The sequence below is a fragment of the Ahaetulla prasina genome, chromosome 4 (assembly GCF_028640845.1).
Source record: "Ahaetulla prasina isolate Xishuangbanna chromosome 4, ASM2864084v1, whole genome shotgun sequence".
Classification (NCBI taxonomy): domain Eukaryota; kingdom Metazoa; phylum Chordata; class Lepidosauria; order Squamata; family Colubridae; genus Ahaetulla; species Ahaetulla prasina.
In genome coordinates, this window is record NC_080542.1 from 149,160,732 (window position 1) to 149,186,392 (window position 25,661).

The window sequence follows — 25,661 nt, forward strand, 5'->3', positions numbered from 1 at the left end:
CAGAGAATTGAAGAAGCTTCTCAGATGAGAAGCGAAATGTTTTCAAGGGAAAAAAAAACCCAAGATAACTCATATTTTGATGAAGCACCTTTGGGACATGTCCAGAGATGTGGCCATCTCCCTAACCAAGGGATCCCTAACCCCTGGGCCATGGTCCACTACCGGGCTGTGGCCTGTTTAGAACTGGGCCCCACAGGTGGCATGCCCATGTGTGAATATCTTTTGCACGAGTGGCAGCCACTTACTCTAGAACGCAAAGCTTCCCTCGCCCAAGCGCTCACATGCGAAACTCCCTTTGCTTGAGCAGCATCTGTGAGCATCCACCATTCACCCAAATGTAGCTGCATGTGCTTACATGTGCCTGCCTGCTACTCACAGGGAACTATCTTCCCACCTCCCCACTGGGCCGCCAAGCCAGAACGGTTGGGGACTGCTGCCCGTTATCCCTCAAGGCACACAATAATGCTGCAGTTACCTTGGAAGCTTTGGTGTTGATGTGCAGTCCGAAGCAAAGGGAGTGGACTTAGTTTCACACTATGCCCAGAGTGTATTTAACACCCCCTTCCCAGCTGGGTTCCTTTTAGGCAGGGCAGAGCAGGTGAGGACGGAAGAAGGAGTGGATCTGCATTTCCAGGAACAAGCTAGCAAAAGGCAATCTTGTTATCTGGGTTTACGTCGGACACAAAACCCAGAATGACGTTGTGAGCCGATCTAAGTTGCTTCATGATTGCTGCTTGCCTATTTACAAGAATCTTGCCAGACCAACTGCATTCACATGGGAAGAGGCAGAGAAATGCTTCAAGGGAGGATATCTTAAGAGGGAGGATCTCTTTTCACCACCCTCTACCCTAGCTGGAGAGTCTCCGTTCCCCCTTGAGGATCCCCCATTGTCTTTGTTCAATCCTTTAAATTTCATGGGACAAACTGAAGCCTCTTGGGGTTCAAGTCCATGGTCAGGAGTGGATCATGTTTGCTTTCTGCCTTAGGGTTGAGTTTCTGCCATTCCTTGCTAGACCACAGCCTTGGGCTGAGCTATTTTTGACGTGGTTTTGCTGCTCAGATGCTGTGGATCAGATACCCCATCTGATCTGAAAGGGACAACCAATCCCTGGGATGGAGACAACGAATGCAGGTCCGTCTTGGGAACAGGACCTCCGGGCATGTACCCAGGGTGGAGTTGGTGGCCCCGGAGGGTGGTAGAGGCCAGAGGTGAGGATGGCCAAGAGGCTTGGAGGCCCCGAGGTAGAGACTCCGGAGATTGGGCGAGGCTGGTTAAGGCCACCTGGACAAAGACCTAGGCTGGGAGGAGCAGGTCGGCGAGCTGCAAGGAGTGCCGGGAGAGCAAAGAACTTCATGTAAGGACAAAGCTAACCCCATTTCTGTTTTGGACTTTTTCCCGCAGGTGCCTTGGGGTGGGGGACAAGGACGGCCATGTTGCTTCTCTCCCTTTCGTTTTTCAAGACTTGCTAAAACACGCTTACTTGCTTGCCCCCTGTTCCGGGAACACAGTCAAGTTCCCGGACCGGTTGGGGTACGATGATCCAGGGTGAGGTGGACAGTGATGCCAACAATGTGCCCGGTGCACCTGGCCATGAAGCGAATCCTTTATGAATTACAGGTAGTCCTCGACTTACAACCTTAGCAACATTTACGGAGAGTCTCAATCCTCCATGTTAGGGTTATCCCAGAGATGTTCTTTTTCCAAAAGGCAACTTGACTTCCTGGAGTTTTTTTTCCCCCGCTTGAAAACCTTTCCCTTCTCATCACAGAAGCTTCTTCAGGGATGAACTGAAGAATGAAGTGAAGTTCAGTGAACTGAAGAAGATCTTGGGATGAGAAGCGAAACGTTTTCAAGGAAAGCAAGCAGGGAAATCCAGTTGTGGACTTTATATGTGTCATATAATATATCTGGGTATATGTATATTTTTTTATTGTCATGTTTATGTAATATATACTGGAGGTGGTGACACTTTGGTATCTGTATGTGATGAAATTTCATTTTAATGTATGCTGATTTGTGTACATTTAAAGTGACAATAAAGTTATTCTAAGTCTCACTTTTGGGATAACTTTAGTGATGGTTCACAAGTATGGCAGACCTACCAAAACCGACTTACGCAACCCAGTTCTGGAATTAATGGCCGCCGTAGCATCTGTGTATCCATTCACTCTTACGACCAACTGCATATCTTCTCCCTCGCAAGGTCCCTGCAAGCTTTGGATCTGCTTCCCACCTCCATCCTACTCCTACATCCTCCTCTTCCCCATTTATCTTTTGACGCGCTCTGGAGCTGCATTGCTCGGGTCAGGCATGGAAGATAGTCCACCCCATTGCTGGGCCGTGTAGCATGATCCAGGAAGTGGTCACTGCAGCAAAGTGTATTGTGGGTGCTCCAAAAATGCGGCTGAAATGTTTCTGAAAATGTGCCTTGCAGCCCAGGAATAAATCAATTTGCTTTGCTTTGCGAATCGAAGCTCTGGAGATGATTGAAAGTTAAGTGGACAATGGCTGAAACATGGTGAGAGTAGGATATGGAGTAGCATGGGGTGGGATTCCCCTGCAGGGACCCTGAAGGGTGGGAAGTTTAGCACGGGTGCCTCCAGCTGCGGAGGGCCTTGGTAGGCCTGGATCAGGCCTGTGCTATAGCTCCCAGGGCCTCCCCTGGTACCCTAAGGCACCTACCACGTGCTCAGCTTAACAACCCACATGGTTATTTCATGGAAAGCAGGGTCATAAATGAAGCAATCACAGTGTTTCACTTAACATCCATCATGCAGGCTCCATTACGGTAGTGAGTTGAGGACTATCTGTATATCCAACAGTTCTTGAAAAGCAAAAGTCTCAGCACAAAAGGGAGCTTCGGGGATGGTTGGCTGAAGTGACTCCCCACTTGACGTGAGAATTCAAAGCAGCTGAGTGCATCAGCGCCCCCAGAATTGGCTTCCATTGTTGAAAGGAACCAAGCAAGGAAGGGCTGATTGGCTTCCTCCCATCATGTGCAGCCAGATCTGGCGGCATTTCCTTCTTGCAGAAGGAAAGCAAACTACACTTTCCGCAGGGCAGGAAAGAGGCTGGGTTACCTCATGTGGCATATAGGCAGGTGTGCTGCGACAAGGCTGGAACACAGGGTCTTCCGGCTGTGCACAAAGAGGGTCCTTCTAGCCCATTGACCAGGGCAGCCCTCTAGGTGGATAAATCCGTGTCCATTGGGAGAAGCATGCCCCATGACCTTTTCTTTCAATCCCCCCAGATGACGGGCTGGCCTTCAAAGCCGAGGTGCTCCAAGCTCAGCGAGCGTTGTGCGAAAGCTTGGGGCTCAAGTGCACGGATGAGACGCTCCTCCACGCTCACCCCCAAGCAGCCTCCATCGGCAGCCGGTACTTTGTACAACAGCGAAGACACGCTGAGAATCCTGGACAGGAAGAAGAGGCCTTGACTGGAGAAGGTGGCTTCGGTGGTCCTGATGCCCTGATGGACTCGCGTGACCGCCCAGAGGACAAAATGTTCGCTTGCCCAGACTGCGGGAAACGTTTCCGCCTTTACAAGAGCCTCATGTGCCACCAGAAAAGCCACACCGCTGCACCGGCGTCCTGTGAAAAGAGCTTCACCTACAAGCAGCAGTTCACACTCCACCAGCACATCCACACTGGGGGTGGAGGGTACACCTCGGTGGCCTGCGAAGAGACCTTCAAGCAAAGCCATAATTTGAAGCCCCTTCCTCGGGGGCCAGGAGCAGACAAGCCGTATGGTGGCGCCAAGTGTGTGAAGACCTTCAATGTCAAGTCATCCTATCGGCAGCACCCCAAGAGCCACGGGCGTGAACGGCCGTACCGCTGCAGCCGGTGCCCGGAGAGTTTCTCCCAAAAGAAGAGCCTTGTCACGCACCAGCGGCTGCACTCCGGGCGCGGTGGAAGCTCCCTGGCCTGCCTTTACTGCGGCAAGAACTTTAGCCACCCCTCGGACCTGGTCCGGCACCAGCGAATCCACACTGGAGAGAGGCCCTACCGTTGTGATGAGTGTGATAAAAGCTTCACCCAGAAGCAACATCTTCTCCAGCACCAGAAAATCCACCTGCGTGAGCAGAACAGGCTGATGGGTACGGCTGTCCGGGAAGCCCTGCTGGATGCCATCTTCATTTAGTCCGCTCCTGCGAGGACGCCAGGCTACCTCAAAAAGACGTGTCCTGGGTGAACTCCCCCTCTCTAGCCCGGAGTTCAGATTCCCGGAGACGTTAGCACTCCGTTGTAGTGAGGACATTTTTGTACGGGGTCTCTAACAATGCTTCCGAATGGCGAAAGCTAACGAAAGGGGTAGTAGCCAAGGACTTCCAGGATTGTCATTTCAGTCTTTACAGTGTACAATACTGTAGGTATTGTGTTGTTCCCCTATCCACAAGGTCTCCAGGTCAAAGTCCTGGAGATGGGGGACTGTTCAGAGATGACCTCTTGGTTCGCCGTTGGGTGAATTTAAATGGGTCTGAGGAGGATACTTTTTTTTTAAACGTATATTTTCTGGATTTTTTTTTTCTTTGTCGTTCTGTGGAAACTGAGAAATAAATTAGAGATGTGAAGAAATGGCTTTGTGTGCAGTCCTTGTTTTCCCCCCGACCATGGATCAGAGTTGAGGGACGTGTGTTAATTTTTGGATTGTGTAAAACTGCCTAAATGAACAGGGCATCTAACATCATCATCTCCTTTTAAGAACCACATAATCCCTTGTGGGGTGAAGTCTGGGCAATTGAATGGAGCTAGCAGAGTATTTAATGGCCAGATGACCTTCCTGTTCCCAATGCGGAACAGATAAATTCTCATTGTGCCCAGAGTGAGAAATATCTGCCTCTACTTAGGATCGAACTCACAGTCTCCTGATCGTGAGGGCGAGAGCTCCACCTCTAGGCCACTGCACCATTCAAACAGGAGCATCTTATAACTGCCCCAAAATCCTTTTCCAAAATACATTAAGAAGTGGTTGATTCTTTAAATGCTTAAAAAAAAAATCTCCGATAAATGTATTTAAAACAAATTGAAAGAATTTAAGGAAAACTGCCCTTTTGGGAGGGGATGGCTTAAATGATATGACTTAGCCATAAACAAACATCATTTTTCCTACTGACGTTTTCACCCTGGCAAACATGGAAATAGTTCGGTCTGGAAGGTTTAGCGGGTTGTACAAACCAGTTACTCTGGTTTGTTCCTCTCAGAGGGAACCAGTATCCTGGTTGCATCACCTGCTAAACAAGCCAGAAATTCTTTCTTCAGCTCTGAATTGCCAGGATTTGCTGGTTAAATCCAAACTGGCAAGTTACCTGTGAATTGCAGAGTGACTCCAGCCATTGAAATAATTGCAAATCTGTGTATGTGTTTGGAATGAACCTTTTTATTTGCTCTAAAATGTTTGTAGATAGTTTTAAAAAGTCCAAAGCAGGACCTTAAATGCCCATGTGGTATCCACCAAACCTGGTGCTCTTTTAACTCTCTGGTGTCCTTCGATGTCAGTCTCTGAATCAAACTCTGAAACTATGGAAGCTCTGAGTGTCCTACTCAGTTGGTAGTTTTCTTGCAGACGTTTCATGATTTACATAGGGAACAACAACAGTGCTTGAAGGGTGGTATTGCGGGGAGGAGGAGGAGGGCAATGACAACTTTAGGGTCCTTGATCCTCTGAGTTTGAGTGTTTTCTTGCAGACATTTCATGACCCAACTAGGTAAGAGCATCAGTGCTAGAAGCCTTCTAACATAAGTCTTCTGGCATTGACGATGTTACCTTATTGGATTCTGAAACGTCTGCAAGAAAACCACCAAGCTTAGAGAGTACCTAGGATCCTACAGTTCTCTTCCTCCCTCGTTTGATCTGGGTTTATTCCGTCACCATCTTTTTCCTTTTGCTTTTTGTATTGCTCCTTGATTTCAAATGTTCAAAGTATTTTTGTAATAATTTGTAAACTGCCCGAACTCACTCAGAGTTGGACAGCCTGTAAATTTAATAAATTATTATTGTTGTCATTAAGTGATCCGGCCTAGACTCAAGAATATTCCTTCAGCTGTCCTCATGCGCCACCATCCATGAAAGTCAAGCACAGGACCCAAGTTCCTTGTAAAATTAGGAAGCCTTTTTCACTTGTATTTGCTGGGCGTGATTGCATTCAGCCTTATGGTATCCATGTCTTGTATTCGAGAGAGAACCATTTTGCGAAAGCCACCCCCAGAATCGTTTGCTCAAAATCCTCTAAATGTTGGTCTGTTTTTTTCATTCACCCCAATTCTTCTCTTTGGTCTTTTCAAGTTTACTGCAGAATTTTGGAGTTTTGTCAAATCCCTTGACATCAAATCTCAGCAAAGGATTGTCGATGATCCCCAGCATGGTTTCTCAAGAACTTGTGAGTTGTGTGGACTTCAACTCCCAGAATTTCCCAACTAGCATGCTAGGAAATTCTGGGAGCTGGAGTCCACATATTTGAAATTTGTTGAGGTTGAGAAATGCTGATTTACATTAATTGTTAAATAAAGCATTTTTTAAAGAAGATGGTAAGGTTCAGGGTACTATTTCTCAACCATGGCAACTTCAAGGTGGGTGGACTTCAACTCCTAGAATTCCCCAGTCCACTGGGAAATTCTGTGAGTTGAAGTCCACCCATCTTGAAGTTTGCCAAAGTTGCAAAATACTGGTTTGGGGTGTGTGCTGTGCATTCCTATGTGTGTGGTGGGACTAAACCATGATGAATGTTGGGTTTATGCTGTCCTTATTTCCCGCAGCCCTCACGACAAATCGCATCTTAATCAAAACGGAGCCAGAGGACGACTCTGCAGCCCACGAGACCTGGATGATGGCGGGAGAGACATTTGTGGAAAGAATTATAAAGAAAGAAGAGGACTTCGATTCCTGTATGTGGCCGAGGGACTCTCCAGGAGAGACGGCCGACTTCAGTGCCAACGAGGGCAGTCCGGCCGAAGAAGCAGCCGCCAATGTCCGCTGGCAGTGTCAGATTGGCCACCAAGAGCTCCCGCAAAGTTACAGAAGCCTCACCCCTTCAAGGCGAAATCTCTCCTCACCACTTGTGAACGGGAGCCCTCTGATGCCCCCTCAAGAGACGGGACAGCCATCAGCCGGACTGCCAGGAGAGGAGCTGTGGGCTTGTCCTCTGTGCCACCAACGCTTCCGGCTCCACGGCCACCTACTGCTCCATCAGAACACCCACCGGGAAGCACCTGCCGAGCCCGTCCCTAAGGATTCCCTGAGCTGCCCCTACTGTCCCCGGCGTTTTGGGCGCTCAGATCACCTGCTACGTCACCAGATGAGCCATACGGGCGCCCGGCCTCACCAATGCCCAGCATGCGAGAAGAGCTTCACGGACAAAAGCAAGCTGACCAATCACTTTCGGACCCACACAGGAGAACGCCCCTTCCACTGCACAGATTGTGGGAAGCACTTCGTCCGGCGGCATCACCTGGCCAAACACCAGCGCACCCACACACGGGAGCGGCCCCACCAGTGCCCGCTCTGCCCGAAGAGTTTCATGCAGAAGCACCACCTGCAGAAGCACCTCCGCACCCACACAGGAGAGAAGCCCTACAAGTGTGGCCTGTGCCCCAAGGCTTTCGCCTGCAAGCAGCGCCTTCTGCAGCACAGCTGCGCCTTGCCTCCGGTGCCCGCCTCCGAAACTGCGGGGCGGCCCTTGGCTCTCCTGAAAGGGACACCCACTTCCTGACCCACCGATGCCACAGGGACTTCGCCCCACCTCACCCCTTTGATGGGGCCGTTTTAGTTCAGCTCATCCGTAATTCAAATGCAGAAGTTCAACTCATTGGGCTGGGTGTCATCAGGGGATGCAGCTGAACTCCTGTTTGTAGCTTTCCTTTTTTGTGGATTGTGTTCCTAGGAGAATCAGGCTGATTCTGCTCAATTGGAAAGAAAAATCGTTTATCATCCTTTGAAGGTCCTGAATCAGCCTTCGATCAGTTCTTGAAGATCCCGAGTCAGTCTTTGATAAGCCACGGAAGATCCTTTGCCTTTAGACAAATATGCTGACTGATCATCTTCATCTTCATTCAGTATGTGGCCAACTCTGCGTTTCATTTTTTAGAAGGTCCCAAAGGATGCGGACCTGGAAGCGAATGTGGCAGAAGCCGCTTTATCTTGAAGGCTTCCTTGGTGGCTCGTCGGCATGGGTGTTAGATCAAGAAAGGAATTCCCCTCTTGTCTATTTTGGCTTCCCCAACTAGGCATGTCTTCCCTGAAACCAAGTTTGAGAAGTGGGATGACTTGCCTCCAGAACTTGTGGGTGCTCAACCATTTGAGGTTTTCAAGAAGAGACTGGATCTCCATTTGTCCAGAATGGTTCTAGGGTGTCTTGCTCAAACAGAAGTTTGGAGTAGAAGACCTCCATGGACCCTTTTTCTGTTATTCTGCAGTTCCCAAGTAAACAGGACGAGACAGGATTTTGATCAGATCACTGCTGGACTTTCCGAACTCCCTGCAGCTTTTTTTCCCTTTTTCCCTTTTTTTTCCAAGGCCCAAAAGACCTAAGAAGATGTCGTTGTGTCTCAGCTGCTTGCATCGCCTCTGAGACCGTATGTGGGAACTTGGTTGTCAGGATGGGGAGAGACACAGAAGGTAGACGAGGATCCAAAGTATGATTGGGACTATGTTGTTTTTCATTATGCTCGATTTGTATGCTGTTTTATAAGCACTGTTGTAACTCTTGGGGGGGAAACCTCCCTAAAAGCTAAAACCTGGGTGGTTAACCGAAAGAAAATAATTCTTTTCTTTTTTCTTTTTTCTTTTTAATTTGTGTAACGTCTCTGCTTTCTGTGCTCTTTTCCCTTGATTAAAAAATTAAGATGAGCTCGTGCATGCGAGGAAATGATACGGTTTTTCTGTTTTCCCTGAACTTTTATCAGAAAATCAAACCTTCACAAAAAGAAGGGAGAACCTTAAAATGCTGGAGAAGGAATACTGTATCCATGTAAAGCCCTGCTGGATTTATTTATTTATTTATATGCTTTGACACCAGTTCATTGTAGCATTCAAGGCCCTTTTTGCTATGGATTTTTTTTTCTTGCAGTCCTGTGGGGAGAGAGAGCATATTTCTTCAGGGAGCTTCTATGGATTTTAACCTCTGTCTTCCCTGTTCAGCCAACTGCTCTGTGGCCACCCATTTTGACCACCAATGGTCCACCATTTCTTGTTGAGCTAGGAAGGCAGCCTTAGATGTGGGGCTACCTCCCAGAGAGTAAAGGTCACACAAGATACGTAATTCAGATGCAAGTTAGTTACAGGTATTTGGTTCTGGTGGAGAAAGGGCCACCGAAAGACAGAAGGGAGGAGGGTGATGAATTTTTTCGGGTGGCCTGTAAGTATAATAATAGCAATTGCATGACATATGGACAGACTCCGCCATAGTTTCTACTGGGAAACTTGAGCCTTTTTGACTAAGCTACGTCCCCAAACACCAGAGAATTTCTGGTCACTTGGCACTTATTAAAATCAGCCACCGAAAGGCACATTGTGAAAAATGAACTTTATCCACCATTCAAAACTGACAATCCAAATGCTAAGAAGGAAACAAGATCAAAACACCTGCTGCCAGCAATTAATACTGAGATAAGCAGAGCTCAACACAGATTAATACCAGACCAAAAATCAAACAGTAAACAACAGTCTAATTAAGGAGCCCCATGAACACTCCCACGGACATTGAACAGGGCAAGGCATTGTATGTAAAGAAAGAGTAAACCCCATTCTCTCCCAGCACTGAAGATGTTACCTAGTTGGGTCATGAAATGTTTGCAAGGAAATAACCAAGGTCAGAGAGCACCACGAACACACAGTCCCCCTCGCCCCACCTCCACAATCCCCCTCCTGTTTAGTTCTGATGATGTTCCATAGTTGGGTAATGAAATGTCTGCAAGAAATCAATCTCAATGAGCACCAAGGAGTCCCATTTCCCCCCTCCTCGTATCCCTCTTCCTCTTTCCCGCAAATCCCACTCCCTTATAGCACTGTTGATGTTTTCTAGTTCGGTAATGAAACATCTACAAGCAAACAACCATGTCAAGAGTACCAAGGACCACCCAGCCTTTCTCCTCCACAAACCCCACTTCCTACAGCACTGATAAAGTTGCCCAGTTGGGTCATGAAATGTCTGTCGGCACCAAGGACCCCATGGTTCAACCCTGAGCTGCAAATATTCTCTTCTTTTGATAATAGATGTTGAAAGCTGTAAAAACACAGGAAATGGGCATATAGTACCTGTGTCTTTTCACCCAGGCCAATGTTGTATCAAAGGCAGCCAGTGTCTGGGATTGTGTGAACCTAGGCAATTATGTTTTCACAACATCCTAAACTGTATTGGCTTGTGAACAAATCTATGATTTTGTCACATTCTTTGCTGGTCAATCTGTGTGATGATACAAGCCTGCAAAAGTTGCTGACAATCCTGCTGGATGCCAATTCAGTCGAGACCGATGGTTAGAGGTTGGTGAACAGGCTAACAGGTTCAGAAATGCCAGCTTAAAACTTAATAAATAATCAAACAGTGCCACTTATTAAAGTTTAGGGCTAAGAACATCCAAAGGCTAGTCGGTTGGTAATTATGATTAATATAGGCATGCCCTCAACAACCGTTCGTTTAGTGACCAAAGTTAGAACGGCACTGAACAAACTGATGTACGGCATTCACATCGATGACCATTGCAGCATTCCCAGGATGACATGATCAAAATTCAGGTGCTTGGTAACAGACTCATATTTATGACGGTCACAGCGTCCCTGGGGTCATGCGCCCTGTCAAGCAAAGTCAGTGGGGAATCCAGATTTACTTAACAACCCATTTAGTAGCTTAACAACCACAGTGATTGGTTTTAGCGATGACAAAGTTCTTCAAATGGTGCGCAACTCTTGTAATAGCCTTGTTAGCAATGGAAACTGAGCTTGGTTGCTGTTATAAGTCGAGAACTGCTTATGGTTTGCCCCCAGGCCCCAAATCCCTTCAATATTAATGGGAATTTATTGAAGAGAAAGAAACTCAGAGCTTGAGAGGGAGAACCTCAAAACAGGTTAATTTTTTTGGCTTGAGGGTAGGAAAGGAAAGAATTGACTCTCCAAACACTGCTAGGCTGTGCTTCGTTGGGGATGATGGGTATTGATAGCTTTGGTGAACCATAAAGTGAAAACGGCAGAAGAGGCAAGAATTCCTGGCTGGTTGGCCATTTTGTTCCCTTGCTGTTAGGTCAAGGTAGTATACTCCATATAGGCAAGTCTTTACTTTACAGCTACAATTGAGCCCAAACTTTATGTTGTTAAATGAGGAATGTGTTGAAGGTGAGTTGTGTCCCATGTTACACAGTTGTTAAGTGAATCACTGCAGGTGTTAAATTTAATCATGCGAATCCAACTTTCCTGTTGACTTCACTTGTTCCCTGAGCCCAGGACACTGCAACCGTCATTAATACGAGTCGGTCTGAATTTTGATTCCATGTGACTATAGGGATGCTGCAACGGACACAAGTGTGGAAAACAGTCTCGTTTTTGGGCCTGTTGTAACTTCAAATGGTCACTAAGTGAACCGTCATAAGCCAACGACCACAGAAATAATACAATGCAGCCTGTCTTTTGGGATATGGGGAAAGTGGATCAGATGTCCCATGGCTGAAAGGGAGTCAAGTTCCCCATGCAGCCTGTCTCAAGCTCCTCCCCTTTAAGATGGGTGGCCTTCAATTCTGGGGGTTGAAGTCCACCCATCTTAAAGAATAGAATAGAATATTTTATTGGCCAAGTGTGATTGGACACAGAAGGAATTTGTCTTGGTGCATATGCTCTCAGTGTACATAAAAGAAAAGATACCTTCATCAAGGTACAACATTTACAGCAGAAATGATGGTCATAGAGTACAAAATTAACACTTAATGATACAACGCTTAATGATAAGCATAGGGTACAAATATGCTAAAGGGGAGTATGTTATGATAAATATGTTAAAGGGGAGTAGTTTGACAACTTCTGGTTTGAGTGCCTAACGGACCCAAAAGGTTCTTATCCTGGTGGTAGAGCAGACCATCCTGGACCCCTAAAGGAGAGTCATAGTGGCTTGCACAAACCATGTTGGCTTGGGGAGTTGGGAGGAAGCCAGGTGACTGAAGAATTTCAGGCTTTACTTCTGAACTGCACATTCTTGCTGTCCTGTTGCAGCTGCTTTGCGCAAAGTGAGGAGTCCGCCAAGATGTGCTAGCAATTTCACATGTGAGATGCCTGGATACATGTACAGATAGTCCTCGATTTATAACGGTGTGTTTAGCGACCATTCAAAGTCACAACGGCACTGGGGAAAAAAGGGACTTAGGACCATGTTTCACACTTATGGGCTTCACAAGGAGGCCTACAGTTGCGCGACCGAAATTCAAGATGCTTGGCAACTGATTCATACTTATGACCATTGGTGCATCCCCCGGGGGTCTCGCAATTTCCTTTAGAGACCAAAGTCAAGGAAGCCAGATTCACTTCATGACCGTTGTTCCAGACTTTTATCAACCATGGCGATTTGCTGAACAACAGTGGCAAGGGAGATTGTAAAATGGGACAAAACTCACCGAGTTGACCTTTGTCTCACTTAACAACACATATTTTTGTCGTAGGTTCGGGGACTACCATGTATCAGCTCTTGAGGTCCAAGGCGATCTTCCTCCCGACCGCCAGGGCGGCGCTAGTCCGAGCTCTCAAGAAGAGACGCTCTTTCGCCGCCTCGGCTCTCTGGTCGGACCCGGCGCATGCGCGCGAAGCGGCCAGCCTTCCGAGTGCGCGGCGTTGCGGCAGTCGAGACAAAGGCGGCCCCACGGGAACGTCCGGGCGGGGGAGGGGTGGGCGCGGCCAGGTAGCGCAAAACGGGTGGAACACCGGGGATCGCGACTCCCGAGGGAGGCTGGGTCTACGGCTCGGGAGCCAGCCGCTCATCGGCAACCGAGCGCCCTTTGGATGCCTTCCCAGAATCCTCCGCGGCGAGGACGGTGTTTCTGGGATCGCCGTTCGATAACGAGGGTTAGCCCGTCTAGAAAAACGGGTGGTGTTTGTTTCCGGTGCAAGACCCCCGCCCCAAAAAGTTTGGGGAGGGGGCTCTTATAGAAGACCTCGAGGGGTATCGGGTGCCTTTTGCGCGGAATTCACCGGGTGCGTCTTTGCCCGATTGCGCCTGGCGGCTTGGCCTCTCCCGGAAATCTCCATTTTTGGCTGGGATTTTTTTTTTGCCGCCTGGCTTTGCAGGTCTTCACCTTCGCGTCCGAATTTAGATCCCTCCCCCCTTTTCCGGGAGTCCTCTGTGTTCTTCCCCCGTTTCTTTGGGGGAGGGTTTCAAGCTTTTAAAGGAAGGGGTTTGTCCTAGCAATTCTTCCAAGGGTGGGGCTGGACTAGAACACTTCCAAAGCCTCTTCCCGACGTAGCCTTCTGTAAATGATCTGCCCTGGGAATGTTTCTTTCTTTCTTGCATTGAGAAAAAGTGGGGGTTGGTGGTTCAGAGAGGCATCAGTTGCAATGATGGATCCAGCTGAGTAAAGGAGGGTTATATGTCGGGTTCTCCTGGAAAAATACAATTTTTTTCCAGCCTATCTTCTTTTTTCTTCTTTCCATTTACAAACAGCTCAAAGGTCTAAGTCTCCCCCAGCGGTGCCCTTTGGCCTTTTTTTTGCGCAATCCTTTTCATCGTTGGGTTATTCTGTGGTAGGAAGAGAAGTAAGTATCCTTTGTCCGTGTTTTTTGTTTTTTCCCTAAAACGACCCTGTAATGTAGGCTAGATGAGTGAGTGAAGTTGAACCCAGATCTCCCTTGGCCTTTTCTGTCACTTAAGTTGCATTGGAGACAAATGTCTTGTGTGTCTAATCACACTTGGCCAAATAAACATATTCTATTCCAGGATATTAAGCACAGCATACTCCACTGCTCTCTGTCCTTTGCCATTGGCTGTAATGGAGTTGTAGTCTCCCAGTCTGAGAGTACGCCAGTGGCCGTGGGGGTTAGATGATTAGACTGTATTTTCTGAGTTGTTAGAAACTTAATGTGTGGTTTATGTGGCCATGCTGGTAATAGGCTTTTCCTAATGTTTCTCGACTGTTAACAAGCAAATGTCCACCAATGAGGACTAGAAACTATCTAAATCAGGGTATCAAACTAATGGCCCGTGGGCTGGATGCGTCATGTGCTGGACACACCCACCCCAGCTTAATGAAGTGGAAAGAATTCATGATATGTCACGTGATGACAATGTGACGCCGCAAGTTTGACACCCCCGATCTAAACGTAGAACTGGAAAACGTAGGGACTGGGGTTGGATGACTTAAACTTCTCAAGCAGAATACAGATGGTTAAATCTTAGCAGTGGGTGACAAGTAGCTCAGTTGAACTTTGCAGTTCTTGAAATGATGCATGTCTGAATTTGGTGAAGAGTTGTGTGCAAATTCCTCTTTCCCTGTAGCCCGAAAAGCGAACTACGGGTGCAAGCGAGCCTCAGGGTTGGCCTCCCTTCTGCCTTGAGAGACTTCAAACCGGCGTGGGATGGGGAAATGAAGGTCAGGAACTCGGAAACATCTGCTGGATCTGCCATGTCTGCAGGAGAAGCCCAGGAGGCCGCAATGGATCCCCCCAATGCCCAATTGCTCCATCTGGAGCAGAGGATGGTGGCGGCCGAGCAGAAGTGGATGGGCTGCGAGAAAGCCGTGATGGAAATGGGGAGCCAGCTGGAGAGCAAATTGGCCGTATTGGGGACCATCTTGGAGGAAAACAGCCTGTTGCAGCGGAGGTTGGAGAACCTTGAGAGCCTGATGAAGAACCGGAACTTCTGGATCTTGCGATTTCCTCCAGGATTTAAAGGAGAAGTCCCTAAGGTAACCTCTGCCCCACTGGCCTGATTCAGAGAAGACTCAGAACTCAGCAGAATGGTTTGGGAGGAGGCTTTACAAAGCGTGACTGGACTTGTAGATGAACCATCACCAGTGAAGTTTAGTTCTGCCTTACAGCTCAGCGTGCGAAAGAAATTCTGTGGAATTCAGTTAGCATTATGGTTTATCTTTCCCAAATTACAATGAGAAGCCTTTACAGGGAATCACATTTTGCTGTGATTTTTGAGAAGGCAGATTAGCTAGTTGAAAACAGGAAGATCATCCACTCTCCAATTTATGACTGGTAAGGAAAAAAATGATGACAGATGGAGTTATTTAGAATTTAGGCATCTTCAGATTCTGTAGCTGTAAATGGTAGTCTGTCAAAGAACAAACTGCTTGCTTAAAAGCTAGTCATTTAAATTTTTTGTAAGCCGCCTAGAGTTCGTGAGTAGATGGCCACATAAATTCTCTAAATATATATCAATAAATAATACGTTGCCAGCTAGAGGTTTGCGAATTTTTAGAATCGAAAAGGTTAGGATTTTGCTTGGGATCTAGTATGAAAATACAGAAGGGAAATGGGATTGACTTGATGGAAGATGCACAGTGATTTTTTTTAGCCATCTTGCTTTTTCTAGGTGCCCTTGAACTTCAGTGATGCTTCGGTCCATTTCAATGAGCAGGAATGGAGGAACCTAGAAGAGTGGCAGAGAGAGCTTTATAGAACTGTCATGAGGAGCAACTATGACATGCTGGTCTCATTGGGTAAGGACTTTGATCTCTTGTCTATATGTTGACTGAGTTATCCTCTGTGCACGTTGCTTAAATGGCCTGGTTTCCTAACAACCTGTCTCCTTTCCTATGGTATAGATCATGCCATTTCCAAGCCTGATATCCTATCCCAGATGGACCAAGGGGAGGAAGTGCACATGGAGGAGTCAGAAGTCTTGGAGAATAGGGAAATGCCTAAAGATCCCAGCTGCACAGGTATGTTAATGGCACTGACAGACGAAGCTCTCATTTCTAAATAATCTTCCACTTTATTGCTGGATTTGTTGTCGGTAGGAAGAGAAAGAACAATCCAAGGCAATTCCTAGACTTCAGTTTCCTTATATCTGCTGCTTCCTTATATCTGCTATTTCCTTATATCAGGGCCTGAACTTGTATATTACTTCATTACTGACTGTTTACTTTCCTGTGGACTAAGATATGTTGGCATGTATGCATTGAAAGACAGAAGTTATAATAAAAATAAATGCCCCATGTTCAGAATACCCTGTGCTTCTGATGGAATGGACAATCCCAGAACCTGATGCTATAATATGTTTTTTTACTCTTTTGTGTCCTTGTTGCTGTCCAAGCTTGTTTCTTGCAGTCGTTTCATGACCCATCAGTTCTAGAAGGGAGGAGGGTATGGGAGGATTGTGGGATGCTTGGTGCTCTCTGAGCTTGTTTTCTTGCAGACATTTCATGACCCAACCAGGGTATGTCATCAGTGTTAGAATGGAGTGGGGTTCACTCTGTTTATATACAATAACATGCCTTGTAATGTTGGAAGGTGGAGGATTTTTACTCTTTGCACTTCCTCAATTAGGAGAAAACAATGCCCCCACCAATAGTGGAAGGGGAAGCTATCCTATACAGCAGGTAGTCCTTTCTTAAAAACCAGTCACTTAGCAATTGAAGTTACGATGGATCTCTTCAGAGCTACTTCCAGTTTGGCTTCTCTATGGTCACAGGGATCATATTCTGGGCACTTGGCGACTAGCTTGCATTTTTGGTGTTTTTTGCTGCTTTCCAGCGTTTACTCCTGGGTTCTGGCAAAAAGTGCTCATTGAGTAAAATTTATTCATTTAATGACAGAGGCATTTGCAATATGGCTATGGTGTTTCCTTAAGAGGTGTCTCAAAAAAGTTTGTAAAATCAGGACGGATCATAGTGACCTGCTTAACAACCACCGCAATTTACAACCATAATTCCAGGCTCAATTATGGTTGTAAATCAAAGACTGCTTGTATAAACAGAGCAAATCCTTCCAGTATCAATGATGTTACCTAGTCAGATAAACGTCTGCAAGAAAATAATCAAGGATTAAACAATTCTTGGATATGGATATTCTCTTCTATTTACTAATCTTGGTTGCTGTTGTTTTCCTTCTCGGTGTGCAGCTTCCCCGGTTGATGTGGCAGAGGTTTCTTCTGGAGATGGAGAGGCCGAGGAAGAAACTAACCTGTTTGTTGATGTAGCAGATGCTTCTTCTGGGGATGGAGAGGCTGAGGAAGAAACAAACCTGTTTGTTGATGTAGCAGATGCTTCCTCTGGTGATGGAGAAGCGGAGGAAGAAAGTAGTTTGTTTGTTGATCAAGAGAATTGCTATGAAATGAGTTTCATTGATAGCGCTGGCCTTGGTGAGTTTTTGTTCCTTAATATTTGCCCACTGAGCGTCAGCCATCGACCCACATCCTTTTGTGGTGTAATGTAACAAATCGTACACAAATCCCTTTACGATGTGGCTAGTTTACTGGATCCTGTCCCCAAAGCTGGTAATTTGTATTCATGTATTTACCTGTCAGGTGGCCAAGATCAAACTGTGAAATTTGCTATTGGATATGACAATAACCAATTTAGTTATTTCTAAAAGATTGGAGAAATGAATGGAGGATCTGATGATTACTGCCCACAGATGCCATATTTTCAGGAACAGCTATCAAGCAACAATAATGGAAGAAGGCTGTCATTCTTCTGTCTGCTTGCTGGCAAGCTTCTTAGAGATACTTGCCATTTTGCAAGATAGCTGTTAGCCTGATCCAGTCTTCGTGTCATTATGTTGTTATACTTTTCAGATGGAAGAATGTGGTAACATTTTCTTTCATGCTTGTCCTGGCAAACATGGTGTTTTTTTTTATTAAGCAATGATTTATCATGCTTTAAAAATACTTGGTCTTTACCAATTTGTCTACCACAAAGTCCTGCTTTTAGGTCAGAATGTTCCTAGAGGAATGACTTTATACAGGTCTATTTCTTCCTTAAGCATTTAGGCCAAACTTCAGCGGAGGTAGCTCTTTTAGGATCTTGAGATAGGAAATTTAATTTGATCCCAGAATATAATATTAATGCATTTTATGCACGTTAGTACTAGGTAAACTATGTTATATCAAATAAAAAGATATTGTTGTTTAATTCCCATTTGAAATCATTTGGGGTCTAATTCTCTTTATTCCACAAAGAATATCAGATTGTTCGTCATAATATCAAGGAAGAAAAAGAAGAACTGCATATTAAGGAGGAACCATGGTCTCCTGGAAGCCCCAGCAGTGATGAATGTGAGTGTAGTAATAGTGGAAATTTTTGGTATTCCTGGGAATCTTAATTGGGGTGAATGGAATATTCCAGGAATTCGAATTGCTGTCCTCCATTACTGCCTGATATACTCCTATGTGAAATGGATTTGGCATTTTCTTCATGATGTTCTATTTTAAAGATGTGGAATGAGAGGACAAAGAATGGCATCTCAAGACAATTTAAATTGTGGCAGGGAAGAAAGTGGAGCCTACAAGCATTTCAAGCTACTATGGTTTCTACTGATAGCTCATGGAAGACCTTCTGCCTGCTGCATTGGGGTCTGAGGAAGTGAAACAGAGTTGACCTTTCTGCTATTATCTCTTGTGCACAGATCCACCTGTTGCAGTCACCATTAAACAAGAAGAGGAGTTGTGTGTCGAGGATCAGGAGGGTTTGGCTTCACTTGGTGAGTGCTGGGTAATAATGGCAAAGTACAGCAATTATTTAGCATAACCAGGCTTTCCTAAATTTGAAGGAGTATTTAGTCCTTAATGATGCAGAGAATGAATTCCACATGGTAAGTATAACATTTTTTGGTTACATACCTTGAAAATGTTCACAAATACAGATACGTTTCCCCAAAAATAAGACCCAACCAAAAAATAAGCCATAGCATGATTTTTCAGGATGCTTGTATAAGCCCTATCCCAAAAATAAGCTCTAGTTGAGATTGTCAGCCAGATGGACACATTTAGTGTGTCTGTTGCAACACACGACAGACGCATTGAATCATAAAATAATATATAATTAAATATAAAAATATTGGCATTAATTCTTAAATGATAATATAAATTATAATAAGTATTTGTAAATACCCAATTGGGCACCTTTGGACGAAAGGTAAACGCTTATGTAAACAGATGAGACTTATTCCCGAATGACCAGTCAGAGTAGACACAATGCACATGTGTTGTAATGGCCATACTGAATGACTCCTATGAAATAAACGTTTCGTGCCTGCAATTTTTCATCCCTTTTTTGTGCCATTCTTAACTGTCACCAAATGTCATCATTTTGTTGCCACTCTGTCTTGTAAGTCTTCAATTAAAACTTGATTTAATGCAGACATATCAAACAGCTGCAGGCCGGATGGACACAGACTGCTGCTCCAGAGATAATGAGGACTGGCCTCTGTGGCCCTGGCCCAGCTTGGCCGGCTGTCCCCCTGCCACATGCACAGGCAGTGAGCACACAGGACCAACGGTGTCCAGCAGTAGCCGTAGCCCACCACCTCCTTGCTGGAGCACTTGGGCTGCACAGCCCGCACAACACAAATGAGTCCAAGAGTTGTGACCGCCAGGCTGGCCCTCCAAGCAGCAGGTAGCCACCTGCCCACTCCATCCCACCATTGGTCTTTGCTTGCTTGTGACTGTGATGAGGTAGGGACCGTGCCTCTTCCAAGGGCAACCACAATGCTGATGCAGGGTCAGGGTTCCAAGGAACACCCACAACGAAATAAAGCTGAGGCTTGAGGTTCCTCCAAGTTCCAATTTATTAGAGATGTCATGTTGGCACAGCTGGGAAAACTGGAAACTGAAAGCTTCCAGGTTTTTCATACCCAGTTGACAGTTCACAGCCCTGCCCCACACCCACAAGTTCATCTCATTGTCTAATCAACTCTTCACACTCAACTGGCAGTCTACATCAGATGCAGGCAAAAGTCCTTGAATACGGAATGTTGTTATGACTAACTTCCTACTGCTCCAACAACAACCCCCTCCCAACTTCCCCAGCTAAAATATGTGGCAGTTAAGAAGCAAAAAGAAAATTGCCTTCCAAAACTGACAACAGTCCTTAACGAAATCGAGTTTGTCACCCCTGATTTAATGATAGATTTAAAGGGAATAATATTTTCACCCCCAGACAAGATGAGTGCAAAAAGAAAGAGTTATTCCGTCGAGTTCAAGAAAGGAATCGTGGAAGACTCTTGGGGCAGGAATCTTACGGCTTTCTGCAATGAGAAGAAGTTGGATCTCCGAATGGTCCGAAAATGGCGAGCAGAATACAATAACCTCAGTCAACAGTTGGACAAAGGAAATGCTAAGAAGCGCAAGTGTGGATCAGGTCGGCAGCCATTATTTCCTGAACTGGAAGATATCATCTATGAATGGGTTGCTGACAGGAGAGCAAAGGCTTTGGTTGTGCATAGAGCTGATATTCAAGCATTTGCCCTTGTAATGGCACCACAGTTAGAAATATCTCCAGAAGAATTTAAAGCATCACCACGCTGGCTCAATGACTTCCTTCAGCGATATGAACTGTCTCTAAGATCGACAACACTGTTCAGGCTGGAAGATACTGAACTTATTAAACGTGCACTTGCATTCAAGTCCTTTGTTGATGGCATTGATTTTTCTAAATATCAACTCTCCAACATGATTGCTATGGATGAAACTGCAGTGATTATGGGCCAAGGATCTCAAACGACAATTGATCAGAGGGGTGCCTCATCAATCTACATTCCCTCCACTGGTTACGAAAGTGCACGTGTTACCTGTATTTTGGCAATTTGTCTGAATGGAAAGAAAGCACCACCTCTAATCATCACTAAGGGGAAGAGAAATAAGATTGAACATGTTTCAGGCATTTATGTTCTTGAAACTGAAAAAGCCTGGTGCACACAAGCAGTTATAAGGAAGTGGGTCGATTTAATGCTGCCACTTGTTTTGCGAGATGGCCAAAGAGGTCTGCTAGTCTGGGATTCAGCCAGCACTCATCGCGCTAAAGACATGAAAAACTTCCTTGCAGAGAGAAGAATAGATCAAATAATGATTCCCGCAGGAATGACTGCTTATCTCCAGACTCTTGAGATTGCAATAAACAAGCCATTCAAGGACCATTTGCACATGGAAATCAATGAATACATTGAAAATAGAATGGAAAGAAATCAGTGTGGAAACTTTGTGAAGCCTAGCCTGCCAGAGATTGTGACTTGGGTGAAGAATTCCTGGGATAAAATCACTGACAGCTGTGTTGCCAATGCACTACGAGCAGGCTATATGGACAAGAAGTGCTCATTTAAGGAGAGCTCTATTGCTGGACATGAAAGATTGGGGCCAATAGTTCTACAGGAAATGGAGTCACAAGAAATTCAGGCTGGAATTCGAGGTTTGGAGAGTTATGACGATGTTCCAGAAGAAGATGACATGACTGTATTTGAATAAATGTAGATTATTGTACATCAGGGGTGTCAAACTGATTTCATTGAGGGCCACATTAGCACTGGGGTTGCCCTTAGGGTGTGTGAAGGGCATGGCCAACTCAGAAGCAAAGACAACAGATGGTGGGATAAAGCAGGTGGGTGCCTGCTGCTTGGAGGACCGGCATGGCAGTTGCAGCGCTTGGACTCACCTACAGCTCTAGTGTACACAGCCCCAGTGTGCCGGCCAAGGGGCTGGCAGACTATGGTTGCTGCCAGACACCATCAGCTGTCATACACTTGCTGCCTCCCACGCCTGCACCAGGAGGGTGCCCTGCTGAGCTGGGCGGTAGGGCCACAGCGGCTGGTCCCTCGCCATCTCCAGGGCAGCCCTTTGGGCCAGATATAAGCCCATTGGCCCTACGGATCTTGTTTTTGACATGGCTGTTGTAAATGAAAAAATAAGACATCACCTGAAAATAAGCCCTAATGTGTGTTTTGGAGGAAAAATTAATATAAGACTGGTCTTATTTTTTGGGAAACATTGGTAATCCTTGGATTGTGAGCTCTTGTTGAGCGACTATTTGAAGTTACAAGGCACTGAACAAGGGGTATTTAGACTGGTCCTTGAAATTGTAGCTTTTGCAGTACCTTGTGGTTACATTCTCCATTTGGAAACTGCTGGCTTCCCACAAGCAAAGTTGATGCGGAAGCTGGCAGGGAAGGTCACAAGTTGGTCTTTAAGTCACTCCTGCCGCATTTCTCCTGAGAAGCCCCATTACAGAGATCTCAGGGATCTTGTACGCCATAACATTCGAAGCATGTGCCATCTGCAGCACACCTCCACCAACCTACTTGCCTACGGTCCCCACCAATCCACTCATGCCACCCATGCTATCCCCACCTGTGACTCCCACCTTTTCCCACTTAACTGTGCAGTCCTGGAGTAACAGTGGCAATCAGGACTGCTGGGATTGCTGTTATTAAGTGATCTGGTCAAGTGATGTCACAATTTATCAGAGATGAGAATTCAAGTCTCAATCGTTGTCATAACCCATAACATTACAGTACCTATAATGTTATCCTAGATGTTTTCATTGCAAGTGATATTAGCTTGTTATCTGTCCTTCAGATAAGAATAAATTGTATAACATATCCTTTTTAGACTTTGGTTTCCAAAGTGCAATCTTATGAACTGTGGATAGGGATTTTTTCCCCCCTTAAAGAGTGGTTCCTTTTTGCCTTAGCTGGGCACCCAGTGCTACTACAATCCGTTGAAGAAGAAGAGGGACAGAAGACTCCAACATCCTTGGTGGCCTGTAGGAATGCTCTTCTTCATGATGCCACAGATGACCCTGAGCAGAAAGAAGCATATGCAAAAGGATGCCTTGTTCAGTGTGGCAGATGCACGAAGAACTCTGCGCACCAGGAGACTTTGACTGATCACCAGTATAGCCGTAAACGAAAATTCCAGTGCACAGAATGCAACAGGAGTTTTGCTTTTGAGGGACAGCTGTCCCAACACTTGCTAATACATGTACCTGGGACACAGTTCCATTGTACTGAATGTAATTTGTGTTTTTCGAGCCAAAAGGCGCTTACTGTGCATGAGCGTGTTCATGCAGTGGATTGGCCGCTGCACTGTTCTGCATGCAACAGGACATTTTTGGACACAGCAGCATTTGACCAACACCAGCTATCTCATGCTCCAGGCCAGGTTTGCCGGTGTGTGGAGTGCAGTGTTTACTTTACCGATCCAGCAGCTTTGGCAGAACACAAACGAATGCACTCAGAAGACTGGCCTTTCCGGTGTGCTCAGTGTGACCGAACTTTTGTCCATGAGGGCTTATTGTTGGAACACCTTCAGAATCATAGCCGGACAAGGAGTCGCCGCTGCCATATCTGTGGCTCATGGCTATCCTACAAGGGATTGCTGAAGCATACTGGGGCCCAGTTGTATCACTGCAAGAAGTGTAATACTTCTTGCCAGGTTCAGGGGTCTGACTCAGTGACTATGAGTGTTAAAAATACAAAGAAGCCAGGCAAAGCTAGTTCTTAGCCCTCAGGCTGTATCCCGAGTCAGATGCAAAGATTATTTTTGGTGATAGCATGGAAGTCTTCCTAATTCTCGAGGATTAGGCAACATTGGATTGGTCCAGAAAGGATGTTGTTGCTGTGGAATAAGACCTCCTGTTCCTATTAGCAATTAGTGCTTCTTTAATTTCTTACCTGCAGTCTCCTAATCTCTATTCCCTCAGTACATCCAGATTTGATTTTTCTTGTGATCAGGTGGGCAGTTTTCTTCTTTTGACATTGAATAAGTGTCGGAAATTGCAATCTCTTGCATTGTGTGAGGGCTGCTTTGCTATCTGTAAAATAGGTTTGCTTCTTAGGCATGCATAGGAGAGGAGCTTGTGGCAATTGGATTGCTATTTTTACCATCCACTTATCCAAATCACTTTTTCATTTTCATTCTCAAGTCCCTCTCTGTAGAGAATTCTTATCACTTATCTGTCTGGACTTTCTCATGATAGATACATACCATAGATACCATAGTCACTGTAAAAAGAATATTCAGAAAAGTTTCACAATGGTCAGGCAGTAAATGGTTGAAAAATAAACTGCAAGCTAAATCTGGATATATAATCTCTGAAATATTTTCTGATTTCGCTATTGCACATTTATACTCAGTATTCTTCCTATGCTATGTTTCAGCTTTACTTGGTCTGAGCTTTTCCATGTGTTAGACAACAGCAAAATGGGCTGGATGTATGTGATGTAATCCAACATATCCTGAGGATTTCAGGTTGCAGAAGGTGGCTTTATTTTTTTACTCCACATCAGGAAGAATATATTAGTGTTTTCACTTCTGGAGTTGCTATATATATATTTTTTCCTGAAGCAGTCACTAAGAGGTTTCAATGCGTTGTATGCTAAAAGATTATCCTGTGTGCTCATGATTTCCCATGATTTCCTTTGCTCTTAATTCATTAATTTTCCTAAAGGCTGTTCCTCATTTGAGAAATATCCCAAACCATACTTTTTCCAGGTTGATTGATTCGATTGAAGAAGCTGCTTTATAATAAGGAGGAAATCAGTCAACTTGCCTCCATCAAGTACTTCATCGCTTTTGTGAGTGTTTTTAATATTTGCTTCGTCATTAAATGGTTACTTCCGTCCAAAATATTGGATTTGGATTTTGTGGTATTTTTACATATCTTCCTAATTTAGAACTTTATTTTTAGTCCTATGGCCTGTTCAAGATGCTAAACTTACTGGCTTCAAATTCTGTTGGGGTTCTGCCAATAAAATCTTAGCAGAGTTTGTATTATCAACTGCTGTAGTCTCTGCTGGGTATCAGCAATGCTGGCAGATTAGTCCCTTCTGAGATTTTTGTGGTTTTTTGTTTTGTTTTTTAATTTTGTCGGGTGATGGACATATTATCCCCAAGCATGTTTAAACTCAGTTATTGATGATTGGCCCACTACATCTGCTGGTAATCGGTTCCGAGCTTCCACTATTTCTCTGGATTAATTCTTTCTAACATTATTTTTGAACTTCCCTCCTGTATGCCCTTGTGTTCTTGGTTTTTACTTAATATTGTATCCCCTTTCTCTTTTGTCTTCCAGGCTGTACTAGTTTTTTTGTCCCTCAGACCCTGCAACATTTTTCTTTTGTTACAGTGGCATTCTAAAGTGGCCACGTGCTAACAAGATGTTTCAGAATAAAAATTCTTTTATTCTTCTATGGATCTTTCAATTAAAGGGAGACCTGATTTCCAATATTTGGAAGGCCATGAATCGGGATGAGTTTTGTCAAATGAATTTTAGATGTGATTCCTCTGAGATCATAATTAATTCAGAGAAAGACAAATACCTGTATGCCACTTGAGATTATGCTCAGAAAGACTGAGGGAAACAAAAGAGAATTGGAGAATGATTGGAGAAGCCTTGAAAAAATTACATTATAAGTAGTCATCGACTTACAACTGGTTGCATAGTGACTATTCAAAATTCTGATGGACCTACCTGGGGAGGCACTCATGGCTCAAGACTTCGTTCAGATGGTCTCACAACACTTGCATCACATGATCACACTTAGGGTACTTGGCAGCTGGATTGCACTAGCGGCCGTTTTTAGCATCCACGTGATCACTTTTTATGCTGCTTTCATCAAAAATTTACTTCTGTTTTTTGACAAAACCATGTCATAGCGAACCACTGGTTTGCTTAACAACCACAGTGGCTGTTTAACCACTGCCGTAAAATCAAACCCATCGCATGACTGTTCCATTTTAAAATTGTCATGAATTAGTAAT

The 25,661-nt window shown here is 45.2% G+C and overlaps 1 protein-coding gene across 1 annotated transcript in view; it reads left to right on the plus strand.

Annotated features, from left to right (window-relative positions):
* The window catches only part of LOC131198295 (uncharacterized), a 39,941-nt gene extending 14,853 nt beyond the window's left edge, over window positions 1-25,088 (plus strand). Inside the window, exons 8-20 of the mRNA XM_058182782.1 lie at window positions 3,252-4,140; window positions 4,208-4,262; window positions 6,284-6,377; window positions 6,754-7,643; window positions 12,188-12,201; window positions 14,457-14,865; window positions 15,501-15,627; window positions 15,733-15,849; window positions 17,031-17,270; window positions 18,090-18,185; window positions 18,536-18,610; window positions 20,068-21,366; window positions 22,591-25,088. Coding sequence (XP_058038765.1) covers window positions 3,252-4,140; window positions 4,208-4,262; window positions 6,284-6,377; window positions 6,754-7,643; window positions 12,188-12,201; window positions 14,457-14,865; window positions 15,501-15,627; window positions 15,733-15,849; window positions 17,031-17,270; window positions 18,090-18,185; window positions 18,536-18,610; window positions 20,068-21,366; window positions 22,591-23,402 — 5,117 coding nt within the window. The 3' untranslated portion in view covers window positions 23,403-25,088. The remainder of the gene's footprint in view (window positions 1-3,251; window positions 4,141-4,207; window positions 4,263-6,283; window positions 6,378-6,753; window positions 7,644-12,187; window positions 12,202-14,456; window positions 14,866-15,500; window positions 15,628-15,732; window positions 15,850-17,030; window positions 17,271-18,089; window positions 18,186-18,535; window positions 18,611-20,067; window positions 21,367-22,590) is intronic.
* The last annotated feature ends 573 nt before the right edge of the window (window positions 25,089-25,661 follow it).